The sequence below is a fragment of the Mytilus edulis genome, chromosome 3 (assembly GCF_963676685.1).
Source record: "Mytilus edulis chromosome 3, xbMytEdul2.2, whole genome shotgun sequence".
NCBI classification, from domain to species: Eukaryota; Metazoa; Mollusca; class Bivalvia; order Mytilida; family Mytilidae; genus Mytilus; species Mytilus edulis.
The window spans coordinates 99,228,072-99,243,477 of record NC_092346.1 but is presented as its reverse complement, the minus strand read 5'-3'; the positions used below and the strand labels follow the sequence as shown (position 1 = coordinate 99,243,477).

The 15,406-nt window shown below is 34.6% G+C and overlaps 1 protein-coding gene across 1 annotated transcript; it reads right to left on the bottom strand.

Moving 5' to 3' along the window:
• Positions 1-2,177: 2,177 nt before the first annotated feature.
• On the bottom strand, positions 2,178-10,878 carry LOC139517935 (mannose-P-dolichol utilization defect 1 protein-like). Its single transcript, XM_071309489.1, has 5 exons — positions 10,761-10,878; positions 8,338-8,403; positions 7,309-7,441; positions 4,343-4,547; positions 2,178-3,259 (listed from the first exon to the last, which is right to left on the bottom strand). The coding sequence occupies exons 1-5, from the start codon at positions 10,858-10,860 to the stop codon at positions 3,038-3,040; spliced, it is 726 nt and encodes a 241-aa protein (XP_071165590.1). The 5' UTR covers positions 10,861-10,878; the 3' UTR covers positions 2,178-3,037.
• Between the last annotated feature and the right edge of the window lie 4,528 nt (positions 10,879-15,406).

Here is a 15,406-nt window from a genome sequence, read left to right as displayed (position 1 = left end):
TCATTCCACATTTTTTCTTGACGTTAGAAATTTCTTTCAACACAGACTAGAAAGTAGTTTTAAAATTGTAAGTAGTACGTGTGTTTCTAATCTATCTGAACATATATATTTGAAATGGTCAGTTCAGTTGAAAAAAACAAAGGATCTCAACTGTGTCATTTTCCAATTCATGACTTAAAGTTCATGACCATATCCATAAATTTAATGTAAAAAGTTGATGATTTTTCATGAATGTTTTTGAACGGGTAATTATGTACTAATATATGCAAACTTCTGCGTGATAATCCCATATAATGACCAGGAGACGGTTTCATTTGAATTTTATCTTGTTTTGTTGATTATTTTGAATACGTTAATGTGATTTATCGTGTAAATAAACTGGTTAGAGTGGATGAGCATGCACGTATTATATATGTAAACAAGTACAAATCATGATTTATTGTATAAACCTAGTCCGACATCTTTCTCATATCCCTATCAGAAACATATTTTAAGACTGACTAATATCAAGGAGAATCGTGTAGTTTGAAGCTATTTTAAGACATTGATATTTTCTTTTACATACCCGCGCAGCATTGCTTCTCATGCTTGTCATTGTCGGAATTATCGATGACTGAAACTTCCAGTAGTAAGGCATACGCTAGTTTAAAGGGAGGTTAAAGTTAATGCTGATCTGACGAGAGGAGCAGTTGTTCTGTTGTGTCAACAGTTTGGTTGATGTTAATAATAATGCTGACCTGACGCGAGGAGCAGTTGTTTAGTTGTGTCAACAGCTTGGTTGGTGTAAATAATGATGCTGATCTGACGAGAGGAACAGTTGTTCTGCAGAGACAACGGCTTGGTTGATGTTAATATTAATGCTGATCTGACGAGAGGAACAGTTGTTCTGCAATGACAACGCCTTGGTTGGTGTTAATAGTAATGATTATCTCACGAGCGGAACAGTTGTTTTGCAGAGACAACGGCTTGGTTAGAGTTTACATTAATGCTGGTCTGAGGTGGAGAAACCGTGTCTACTGCAGCTTAATTGGAGTTCAAAAGCGCAGTCGGATTTCCCATTTATACTTATCTGACGTGAAAAGCTGTTAGTCTGCTGTCAATAGCTTGATTTGAAATAATATTAATGCTAATTAATAAGAGCAATCGGTCTGATGTGTCCCATTAATGCTGATCTGACTCTAGAAGTAGTTGTTCTGCTGTGACAACAGAATGATCAGGGTTTCTATCAATACTGATCTGACTTGAGAAACGATTGTTCTGTTGTGTCACCAGCTTGGTTGGAGTTGACTTATTAATACTGAGCTTATGTGACATGTAGTCAGAGGTTGAACAATATGGCAGGTCTTTACATCCATGTTGCTCTCACATGACTGAATCTATTTTATAAAATTTTGTTTTCAGTTTAATTGATTTTGGATCATGATATTGCATCTCAGAGGGAAGTTTTGTTGAAAATGTTGAGTTCACCATGGCCAAACATTTGACATGCACAGTTGCAATTAGAAAGTTTAGACTTTATATTATTTTCATATCAATATCTTATTATAAATTGTATTTTGGGGTGAGATATTGGCTCATGTCAAACTATAAATAAGATATCAAACTGTCAATTTTTAGAAAAGAAGTATTTTCGTTTTTTATGAAATGCAGAAATTCAAAATTCAAAATATTAAAAAGTAAATGTCAAACAAATTGATACCAGAAAGACATATATTAACATCTAAGAGAGGGACGAAAGATACCGGAGGGACAGTCAAACTCATAAATCGAAAATAAACTGACAACGCCATGGCTAAAAATGAAAAAGACAAACAGACAAACAATAGTACACATGACACAACATAGAAAACTAAAGAATAAGCAACACGAACCACACCAAAAACTAGGGGTGATCTCAGGTGCTCAGGAAGGGTAAGCAGATCCTGCTCCACATGTGGCACCCGTCGTGATGTTATATAATACACTAATAATTTTATAACAAAACGGGATTTTTTTTTTTCATATACTATAAGATTGCCTTGCTGAATTGTTTCCCCTCCGTCAAGTTATCGCTGTGATAATACAATTAACTGATGCCATTCAAGTGCCTGAGCTCTGTTTCGATGATAGTTCACATTGTGTATATGCTGCTTTTGCATTCAATATCACTTTCATCAGGCAAAAATGAAACAAAGAACTTTATATGTTGTTTATTTTAATTGATAAATTAAAACTTTATAACATGTTAGTATAATTTATCAGCAGTAATAAAGTCAAGTCGGATAAATTTGTGTCTTGAAAGTCTGCATTTCACTGATATAATATCCTATGAAGACTATTGGATGGATAAATGTCAACATTGAATCGGCTTCCTAACAATAAATATCAAGTGAAAATCAGACTGACAAAAAAGTCTTCGATTTATAGGTGTTACCAATGTTTTAAATTAAAGATTCATCACATATATCTAACACATGACTTTTTCAATGTGTCAGTAATGTTCAATGTAAAAATCTGAAATATTCGTTGTATTGATCTTATATTCATATAGGCTCATTGTAATTTCCAACTATAAGAATATCTTTTCTCTAAATCCTACAGGATCAAATTTTAGCACTATACTTACTTCTTAAGAACATCGAAGTAATACAGTGAGTGATGGTCAAATTATATGATTTTAAAAAGACTGGCATTGTTTGTACCCAACAGGCAGAGAGTGTTGTGTTAAGTATGTGATTAAACTGAACACTAATAAATGCATAATCATATTATTATTCAAACAATAACACCAACAATTAAAATATGTAAAATATAACAAGAACATGTCCAACAATGCTTATTTTAAAACTTTATATATATTATACATGCATAGCATGTTTGGTGCTTTATCTTAATCTTCAAACATCTGTCAAAATTGCATCAGTTGATTTTTTATATTCATAACAGAAGACAAACATATGTCCCCTATATCAATAAATAATGTAACAGAAAAGTGATATATTTCCTTGTTAAGCTCAATTGTAAATATGTGCCCAAGTTTTTATTGCATAAAATGTTTCTATTCAGTCTTCTTCTTACTGTTCCAGTAGTATATGACTTGAGCAGTAATTAAACCATTAAACAAAGTAGACATTACATATGTCATAATGACCAGGTTGTCTCCGGTTTCCTGTATGGATGTGAATATTCTAGTGATAGCTCCTGAGAACAACAAGAACACTGTTATAGCTGACAACTGTCCAGTACCACCATTTCTATAATTAGCTACAACCTGAAGCAACTACAAAAAAAATAAAAAAATATGAACACTTTTAGATCGATGATTGAATACTGCAATATATATAAACAAGAAAATAGGAAATCATGAACAGAATATTTGAGGAATATATCATAGCAAGATTAATCAGTCAATTTCTGAAGGTCCTATATTACAATGTATATTGACACATAAAAACCTTTAATTTGTGGAAATCAACCTTTTGTAAAATAACCACTAATTTATAGCCCCTTTACTTTCTGTGTTAAATTCTGCAATTTAAAGGTTTCATTGCTCATCTGTCAAATAAAGCAACAGTCATTTTATGTCAAAGCCACATGTAGACCTTATCCTGAGTGATGTTGAAAAATTCAACAGAAATTCTATTGTAAAAAAAGAAGATATGGTATGATTGCCAATAAGACAAATCTCCACCATTGTCCACAAGATACCAAAAATGACACAGAAATTAATAACTATAGGTCAACAATGAGCAAAGCCCATACCGCATAGTAAAAGGCCCCGAAATGACAATGAAAAACAATTCAAACGAGATATTAGAGCAAATTGGTTACCAAAACAGGTTCTTCTACTCTTAGCAACAAGGTAAATATGCCCTCCAATGCAATTTCATTTATTTGTTTTAAATTATTACTTAAAAGAAATTTTTACACACTTTTTGAAGTGATCCCTAGTCTTTAATCTTTTATGTGATATCAGAATTACAAAATTTATCTAAAACCCCAAAGATTTGTATGTTCATGGAAGATGGGAGTATACATGTAGAGTATACGATATCGTCTGAGTAGAAACAAACCAGGATTTAATGACAATTAGAAATTTTGTGAAATTCCTTGTTTAAAACTAAATTTTTACATGCCCCAAAACCGGATGATAAACAACACCTGAGAGGATTTTTACTGGACCGGTTCATTATTCACCAGATTTGTCCCAAAGTCCAACAAATTTCATGTCGTCTGCATCACTAGAGAATGTTTTAACACTGTGGAATAAAGCAGGGATATCCTTAGGTTCTTTGGTTAAAAACTTACTTGACTGAAACAGAGTACAAAGGATAATCTTCAGTTTTAAAGGTGACAAACTTACCTTACTTAAACAGAGAATAAATATGTTTACACTCTGGAATAAAGCTAGGATATCCATAGGTACTAATGGTGACATTAAATAAGCCATGATTAAGGTGTACACTAATGTAAAACCAATAGATCCTATAAGATTCCCTCCATAAAATATCACTAAAGCTGCAATTAACCCAGTCTGGATTGCTAAAAATAAACCCTCACCATAGGCACTGAAAAGTAATAAGTTTAATTAAGTATAAGTACCATGTTTGGCCTTTAATGAATATTCAATAGGCAATGATTTCATGCAAATTCAGGACAAGAAACTATTAATAGTTAACACAATACAAGTAGGCAAATTCTGAACAAGAAACTATTAATAGTTAACAGTGTTCCAGCTAGGCCATTTTTCAGAGGGCGGGCGCTTTCCCGAGTGCCGCTTTGTGCCCTTTTTACAGTTTACAGGGCGTCCCGGCTTTTTTTAAGATCGATTGTATATTATTTTGTTCGTATTGATATAACCCGCTAATTACTAAATTTTACCTGGCAAAAAGTTTATGACTTTGTTTACGACCCCAAGCTAATCAACAGTTACAACTGGTGTCATAATCTGTTGTTATAGGTAATCCGTTTATCTGATGGGATCTTTGAAAAAATTTGCATACGACAACTTGGGCACAATTTGTTTGCTGAAGTTTCATGGAGAAAAATAGCTGCGGAACCGTAGCTCTTAGGCAGCAACCATTTGATTTTTTTTTGGGGGGGGGGGGGGGGGGGCTATGGATTTTTTTTCCGGACAAAGTTTTTTTTTCGCCTTTGGCTAAAAGCAATCTATTTTTTTGGCAACAAGTTGAAAACAATTTTTGTCTTTCAAGTTTAGCATTACATATAGTGGCAGCTGTAGGTGAAATAACAATTTTTTTTTCTCAGGGTAAAAAAACAAATTATTTTTTTTAAGAGTTAAGGTCCCATGGCTAAGAGAAAACGTAATGACAGAAAGTTGAAAACCATAATCAACTCGTTGAAGACACGTGTTACTTCTTTTCCGTGAAATAAATAGAAAATTCACATGTATTTGTCATTGACTGCCCTCATTTTTTATACGAAAATAACATTATATGTCGCCCTATTGTTGATCATATAATTTACATCTTCTACATACTGGTTATAATCCTTCAAAGAAGGAGCACACCCAAATAAAGAAAGATAACTCAATCTGTTTTTTTCCTAGCATTGAGTAACCCTCTTAACATCTTCTAAAATATGTGTACATACTTTTTGCTTAAGAATATGTATGTTTAGGTATTTGAGTTATGGGAAAAGTTAAAGAGGGTCTAAGAAGCAGTGTTGGTAGGGTACCTTGGTCTGACATCTTTTTCTGTATTCTTTATTTTTAATACAAATTTTCACTGTTGCTACATTGTATATCCTAACATTGTGCATTTAATGAACACAGCTGCTTTGTGCTGTATTGCCATTAAGCACAGCAGAGGTAGAAAGGCGAAACTGGTAAAGTGTGTCAGACCATAGAAACAGAATGAGGTCACCTTTTAAAACATACTGCATATAAAACTCAACTGTGCCAAGCAATGATCTAAAAACTTGTGTGACAAGTTTTTCAGCCATAAAAGTAGAAAGATATATATAGAGTTCTATATGGGCTTATGATGTTGTTTTTGTATAACCAGTGATTCAACGAATAAACACAATGATTGATAAATATCTTTATTAAAACATGCCCTTTTCATATTATCATATCACACGTCAAATGCCCTTTTTCAGGATTGGTACCCTGCCCTTTTGAAATCCTAGCTGGAACACTGGTTAACACAATACATGTAGGTAAATTCTGGGACAACAGGGATCACTAGAAATTTAGTCTGACACTGGGAAACAATAGTGTGTTTGATAATGGCAGAAAGTAAGACTGACACTGGGAATCAATAGTGTGTTTGATAACGGCAGAAAGTTAGACTGACACTGGGAACAATAGTGTGTTTGATAATAGCAGAAATATTGTCAAAAACAGACATCCTTCAGACTCTATCAAAGACTGGTGGCAAGGGACATTTAACAACAGATAGTGTGGCAGTGTCTTTTTACAAGCATCTGATTTAATATTCTAATTCTGACAATACATGTAGTTATCAAAGGTACCAGGATTATAATTTAATACGCCAGACACAAAGACATGGATGAGATTTCTTTGCAACAAATATAAAATACTTTTATACTTCAAACTAATATCTTTCCTTACAATACATTTTTTATGCATAATTCTATGTTGGAAGAAGTGGGATCAATTAACATGATAAGGCCCTGAAGTAATTAAAGTGGCTCCAATTTCAAATTAGGATTTAATAACACAATTAATTATATCTTATTCAATGACTAGAAAGTAAATATATCTTTTTATTGAAAATGTATGTAAGGGTGTTCTATTCATGACGTCACAAATAGCACTCACTTTGATTTCCCCCTAACAATTCAATGAAAATAGGTAAAATTTCCATTGACATTATGACAGGAAACATACATGTACATATAAATAGAGCACATATGCGATAAAATAGATCTTTCAACATAATGTTTGTTATAACATTTTATATGTTTGTTGACACCTACACTCTGTTTTCTAGCTAGACAATAATTTGGTTGAAAAATGGATGATTTTGTCAAATTTTGCAAAAAAATCTCCGTTTTGCGATTATTTGGGATGTAAAATTCAACATTTCTAATTAAAAACTTGACAAAAGAGAGTTCTATTTCACTTTCTCACATGCCTTTTCATCAATCTAAAACACTTTTAATCTTGAATAGTTGAAATATTGAACTTAATAAACCAAAATTACTCCTTTATCTTATTTTTTATACACCTACTTTTTCAATCCTTTTATTTATGTTTCCTTAAAATCATTCACATCAAATATTTACAAGCCTGCATTTCTTGGCCTGTGATGGTTGTTGAATGAACAAGAATAAAAATCTTACCTGAATGGAAAACTTTTCTGGAAACCATAGGAATAATTTGCTGATATAGCTATTAATTCAAACATGATACTTGACAAACTGATCCCCTGTCCACTCTTTGCCTTTACAATCTTTAAAATCTGTGGCAGTTTTACTGAAAAATAGAACAGTGAGGTTAGCCTGTATTATGTTTAAAATCTGTGGCAGTTTGACTAAAAAACAAAACAGTGCAGTTAAACTTCTCCATTCTTAGTCTTTATTATGTTCAAAATCTGTGATAGTTTTACTGTATAACAGAACAGTTAGGTGAAATTTCTGCAATCTTAGTAGTTTTACTGTATAACAGAACAGTGATGTGAAATTACTGCAATCTTAGCATGTACATGTATTATGTTTAAAATCTGTGGCAGTTTTACTGAAATAACAGCCCTATCTGACCAGTATAAGTAAATTTCTCTGATATTAGCAAAAAAGGTAATAAACCCCAACTTTAGGAGTATTTCTTAACCCAATTATGATGGAAATCATGCTACTAAAAGGTTTATAAAGGATATATTACATATGTATTATATATAATTCTACAAGGATAAGTACTGTAATGATAAAAAATGTACAAGTTTTTTTTATTTACCTACCACATTTTGAAGTTGTGTTGAATAATGATGTTAAGTCTCATCCCTGACCTCCAACAGGTTTGAGAAGGAAGAGATCAGAAACAATTTCTTACATATGCACAGAGAATCAACATGATCAAACTCAGATGGTGAAGTGGAACAAAACTTAAGTAATAAGTTTCTGTACCTGTAACCATGCTTTATATGGTAGTGGTACATGTAAATAATCATGCAAAGTTTAATCACTGAACTCCTTATTATTTACATGTAAGACCATTTTTTCACCTCTACATGTCTTTTCATTATTATTTTTTTAGTTATTGTCTCTCAGTCATATCATACAACACCCCTCCTTTCATTCTTAAAAATTAGTGTCACTTCTAAGGTGGCTTCAGCTCCGGTAAAATGTAAAGATACTTATTTGCTGTCATCTTACCAAGAATGGATCCTAAAATGATACCAAACCCTAGGCACTTGCTGATAACAACCTTCGCACAAGCACCTGAAAATAAGAAAGAGAACTTATATATATTAGTTATCAAACTATTGTATCCAGATCATGCAATGCTTGCCTTTATTTTAGATGTATTGTAACTGTATTTAATTGCCCATAGCCTTTCTAGTGTTTTATCTTAATCAATTTAGCATGACCATGCCCTTTTTTCCTGATGCCATGCACTTTTTCTTTCTAAAATTTTGATGCCGGTCATGGTATGTGGTTTTTCGCTGATCAAAGGGATCAAGCATTGACTAAAATTGGTTGCATGCTATTTCATGAAGACAATATTTATCCCTTTACTAGACTTAAGAGGCTACATCAAATCATACTTTATTTCGACAAAATAAGTTTTTCACTTCATTAGAACGTGATGAAAATTGCCTCAAGTAAATTTGTAATTCAATTATTGCATCAAAAACTTCATATTCCTTTCCAAATTGCGTGCCATTATTTATTTTTGTAAATTTTTTGTCCGCCATTGAAATATTTGTACAAAAAGGAATCAGAGTCGCGAAACAGACCAGCTATGAACGAGATCCGGTTTCTTACAATAATGACTATGGACACATTCATGAATGGCATAGCTGATGGACATTAGTTAGATCAGAGACGTATATACATGTATACTTGATTAATGTAAACATGTACATTTCCATGTATATCATATGCATTGTTTCAAATTATTTATTAAAGTTGCTTAACTCTGACTCTCTGAGACTATTGTACTAATATCATTATATTATGTACCAGCTTAACTTTATATGATATATATTTTAAATTTATATATCTTTTTAATTAGAAACACAGAATATGTAAAACTTACTAGTATGTTAATGTGTCTTTTTTTTTTTATAGTCGATGCGTAAAGTGCCCTTTTGGTAAAAAAATTACCATGCCCTTATTCAGTTCTAGATAAAACACTACTTCCCAATCTGTGAGCACTCCTAGAACTCATTGCAAAAAAGACTAAAATATACATTAGGTATAAAAGAAGATAAGGAAGATAACTCGTTCTTGATAATTTCATCTCTCTATACATTGTACATTGTAGATAAATGTATGTACGTAGATTCCTTCGTTTACAGAGCACCCCTTGAGAGCTGCAAGGGTACAGTGGAATCCGTGTACACTCCCTATCAGGATTAATGGAGATGTGTCACTAGCGTATTTACAATGTTTTAATATTTACAAGGACAATCCCCACCCTAACATGAGGGAGTGTTAGGACACCAGGCAGTCTTTTTTTATGGTGGAGGAAGCTGAGGTACTTGGAGAGAACCCCGGGGCCTGAGCTGCTCAGAGGAAACAAACAAACCGAAGAGATATCAGCAGATTGATCTCCAGGTCAAAGTTGGGAGCAACTTTAACCAACTGAGGTCCCCATAGTACCCATTATAGTTTAAACCCTGGTATGGGTACCAGAGAACGTGTGAAGGTTAAAATCACTTTTCTGTTGTACAGATATTTTTAGCATCCTGAGTGAGAGTCGAACTCTGGACCTTCAGCGCTGTAGCCATCAGTCTTAACCACTAAAACCAGACTAACACTATAGAACTTAGTGTAGACATGGTAGAATGGTTATCACTCTATATACATGATATATATATATTCAGTGTAATACAGATTGAAATAAACAATTTCCCCATAGGCGACAATGGTAGCCTTTTTCGAGATACAGACTTTAGAAAGTTGATTTTTTTAACGAAACCTTGCTAGAATCATAGAAAAGTTATTAGGACAGTATTTTTTGGTTCCAAAAGTATAGGTTCGCGTTGCTTTTCTTAGCGTATTTTGTACTTATCTCCCATGCCTATCAATTTCACCCTTAAAAATAAGTCTCTTGTCCTGGCGTTGAAAAGTCATCTCAGTGCCGTTAGGGCTACAAATTTTTTTTTATTTTGCCTTTAGTATAAACATGATAAATTAAAGCAGAGTGCATGAAGTCTCTAATGATAAAAAATAACGGGCGCACATATTGACCAATCAGGATTAGCCATACTCTTAATTCTGAATACCATGTTATGCTCATAAAATGGCTGCGCCCATAAAATCTAATGGTGTATTGTAACCTATAAAAAAAAATAGACACTAGAACTCTTAGAATATTTAAGAATTTTGTATTATTCTACTAAACCTCTTAGGATTTGCACAAATAAAGGTTTAGTACACTTTTAGAAGTCTTATTCACAGGTTTCCTGGTGTCTATCCCGAGATTTATTCGTATCCGACCAATGTTTGTTTACGTTTTATAGATTTACAAGGGTCCAAACTCCACAACAGATTTGCCGGTGTTGTTTCCATTGAGGTATAGTTTCCATTTAACAATTATATATAGAAAGAAATATTTCATAACGATTTACCATCAAAGAAATTAAAGTCTATAAAGTATTTGTCAAAGCACGGCTGCGGTACAAGTATCTGAACAGCTTTTTCAAGCATTGTTGAGTTGTCATCCGCCATAGTTGTTTTTATAGAAAAGGAAATGAATGTCGGTCGTCGACGTTGTCACGTTCCGGAATTGGTATATTTTTAATACTTATATACAAGTGTGGACACATATCAGTGTGGAAAGTATGTTTGGATGTTTCACAGTGTTTTATATGACAAAAAGAGTTCTATGTTTTTATATTATAATTTTATTTAAATATATCCTATAAAAATATGAAGCTGTACTACGAGCGTATTTTTTTTTCTAGCACTGAAAAAAGTTTTAAATCAATTAAAAAAGGCTCCATAATAAAGAAAAATGAAAATTATTCGAGAAGGGGAGCGAAAAATACGAGATGGACATCCAAAGTCATAGATCGAAAACAAACTGACAACAACATGGCTAAAAAAGAAAAAGACAAACAGACAAATAATAGTACTGTAAAGCCCCGGTCACACCTTTAAGCCTCTGTCACACCTTACCGGATAGCACGAACGGACGCCTAACGGATGAAAATAAAATTTGTCCATTGACAAAATTGTTATCCGTTGATGTGCTGACCGAATACTACGGACGCGTAACGAATGCATAACGGACACATACCGGATATGCAACGTACGAGACAGGCCCGTAGCCAGGAATTTCCAAAGTGGGGTTCGTTGGACTAACAAACTCGACTTTAACAGTCACAATTCGAACAGAACATCGACTTTAACAGTGCTTATTTGTTTTCAAGGGGGGGGGGGGGGGTTCGTCCGAACCCCCCGAACCCCCCCTGGCTACGGGTATGCGAGAAAACGGAAACATACCGTAACGGATATCGAACGTACATCCAACAGACGAGTACCGCATTTAACAGACACCTAACGGAAGCGTACCGGATAAAACGGATGAACAAGATTTACAGAAAATTTAAAGGCGACAATAATAATACATGTGAATCGCATAAATATTCAAAAAGTTTCTGTGTAACTGGTTTTGGTTTGTTCTTCAAAATGCCACCAAAGGGTAGTGTCTGGCCTAAATAAGAGCTTAGTGAAGACATGCGCTTACTTTAAGATCGATTATGAAAAATAAGAATTCATGACACTCAAGAAATCTGATATACCAATAAATTATAATTGTTATTTCTGACGCGAAATTTTCAATTGGCATTTATTCATTTCAGATCCGTTCATCATCCGTTTTATCCGTTATACGTCCGGTAGAAGTCCGTTTTACATTCGTTCGACATCCGTTTTATCCGTTAAACGTCCGGTAGACGTGCGTTGGTGAATTTGTCTACAAGATCTCCAACGGATGTTTAACGGACAAGTAACGGATACGAAACGGAAACGAAACGGACGAGTACCGTACACAACGGACGACTAACGGACGTTCAACGGACATTTTATCCGTTGGACGTCTGTTCAAAGTATTGAACATGCTCAAAATTTTCCAACGGACAGAACGGACGTCGACGGATAAAACGTACGCTAACGTGACGGACATGAAACGGATATGGACGGACGTCTAACGGATAAGAACGGACGTCTAGCGGACATGAACGGATTGAAAAAAAGTTATCCGTTAGGCGTCCTTTCGAGCTATCGGGTAATGTGTGACGAGGCTTTACGGATAGCGCGAACGGACGCTGAACGGATAACTTTTTCCAATCCGTTGTTGTCCGTCAGACGTCTGTTCTTATCCGTTAGACGTCCGTTTATTTCCATTTCATGTCCGTCCAGCGTCCGTTTTATCCGTCGACGTCCGTTCTGTCCGGTGGAAAATTTAGGGCATGTTCAAAAATTTGAACGGACGGTTAACGGATGAAGTGTCCGTTGCATCTCCGGTAGGCGTCCGTTTTTTACGGAACTCGTCCTTTCCGTTTCCGTTATGTATCCGTTACTTGTCCATTATTTAACCGTTAGATGTCTGGTAGACAAACTCACTAACGGACTTCTAACGGACGTATGACGGATAAAACGGATGTTGAACGATTGTGAAACGGACTTCTTGTGGACGTGTAACGGATAAAATGGATGATGAATGGATGTGAAACGGATAAAAGCCAATTGGAAATTTCGATTGAGAAATGCCAATTATTGTATGTCACATTTCTTGAGTGTAAATGAATGCTTTTTATTCTTAATTGATCTTAGAAAAAGAGCACGTCATCACTGTAAGCAGCTCCTATGCAGGCCAGACCCCACCCTTTGGTGGCATTTCGAAGAACAAACCAAAACCAGTTACACGGAAACTTTTTGAATATTTATGCGATTTAGATGTATTCTTATTGTCGCTTTTAATTTTTCCGCATATCTTGTTCATCCGTTTTATTCGGTACGCTTCTGTTAGGTGTCCGTTTTATCCGGTACGCTTCCGTTCTATGTGTCCGTTTTGTGTGGTACTCGTCCGTTGGGTATATTCGTTCGACATTCGTTCTGTCCGGTCGTTTCCGTTTCTTGTACGTTGCATATCCTGTGCGTGTCCGTTATGCATTCATTACGCGTCCTTTTTAATTGGTCAGTACATCAACGGACTCCCAAAAACTTGGGGTGAGGTTCAGGTGCAGTCTGGAAGGCAGATCCTCTCCACATGTGGCATCCGTCGTGTTGCTCATATTATTACTAAGCCGGTAAATAGTCTAATTCGGTAGGTCATATTCGTGAAAAGGAACGGGATTGTAGTTACGACATAAGAAAAATGTCAGATTTCATCTGTGAAACGGATATTCCGTAGCAGTCAATCAACTCGTGATGGCGTCCGTTAAATTTACGAAATGATAATTTAAACTTTACCATTTGGAACTCTTGGTTTAATAGCTTCCTTGTGAGTAGCAACCCTCTATCAAGAAAATGATGAGCACGGCTTGGGACCAGATACATATACTAGTAATAGTAATTGTAATAATGTATCTGCTTGGACTGTTATATGTTTGTTGTCTCTCATCAGTTCTCGATCGTTGTAGAATCTGTTTTGTGCAACTAATTATCTATCCTTTTATATTTTTCGTTCAAAAATTTAGCAATTAAAATCGAATTTTAACAAGAAAACGGTAAAATGGAAAGAGTCTTGGGACTTCCCATCATTTTCAACACAATGACTTATCAATACAGACATGTATTTTTGCAGTATTATAGACACGTCATACAATAAGCAATGATTGAATGTATTAATTTTAAAGAAATACCGCTATTAATGTGATACTTACAAACCAACAAAGACTCGGTTAACACAACAAAGTCACTTTAAAAGGAGTTGAATACCAACACATGCTTCCTTTGTAAATTTGGATTTGTTAAAAAAAATTGTGATTATAATGAGGGACGTCCTCCCAAACATAATGATTAAAACGAGGGACGTACGTCCTTCCATAAACATGATAAACAAGTCCCCGAATGAAGCGATGAGAAAAAAACATAAGCATTTTTTTGGTGAAGCAAAAATAGGCTTCCCACTGTAAAAAAAGGTTCATGAAATGCATCTCTATTTCATTTACCCTAAGAATGGATTCAATTAGAAGTTTAAGAGGCTATACATGTAGATAAAGATCGTCCACGATTATATTTCGTTAAACTTGAAAATGTTGAAGGCTGTACAGCTTAAATTAACGAAATAAATCAGATAGGCTAAAACTGACAGAGGTTGATACATCATTTTGACATAGATATAGCATACGTGTTTATGTGGATATAGATATAACACATCATATATGTATGCATACCTGTGTATGTGTAACCATATATCTAGGTAAGTTGCTTAACTGTGATTGTTTTTACTTTTGAATATACCTAGGTGTGACCTTCTTTCTGCATATTTCTGTTGGGGCTTTTTTAGTAAACCTAAACACGATGACTACGATGACCTATACGACACGCCTTTCTTTCGCTGGAGCAATTATCTAGTAAATGCATGGCATTTCATTTCATTTAACTGAATAAGAAAAATGAAAAATAGACTACAACATCACAAAAAAAATCTTTTTTAGAAAAAAAAACCAACTGATTTAGGTTCACTACACGAGCATATACATATCTACTCGATTTATGCTCCAATTACATCAAACTCTACTTAAATTCAAGAAAGTCACAAGTGCTATCCACCTAGCTGTATTTCAACATGTTCAGGTATATTAGTCTACTTGACCTTTACTCCAGCAATTACACCTGTCTACTAAAAATTTATTCCAGCAAATACTCCTGGCTCCTCGAACTATGCTCCAAGAAATACACCGTGGGCTTCGACATTTGTTAACGCAAATATCCCTAGCTCCTTGACCTGCTCCAGTCAATACTACATTGCTCCTCGACCTATGCTCCAGTAAATACACCTAGCTCCTCGACCTATACTCCAGCAAATGCACGAGGCTTCTCGACCTATGCCCAAACAAATACCCCTGGCTCCTCGACCTATGCTCCAGTATTTACACCTTACTAATCGACCTATGATCAAGCAAATACTATTGGCACCTCAACTTATGCTCCCGCAAATACACCTGATTCCTCAACCTATACTCCTTCAAAAACTCCTAGCTCCTCGTCATATGCTCCAGCATATATTCATGGATCTTCGACCTATGCATCAACAAATAATCCT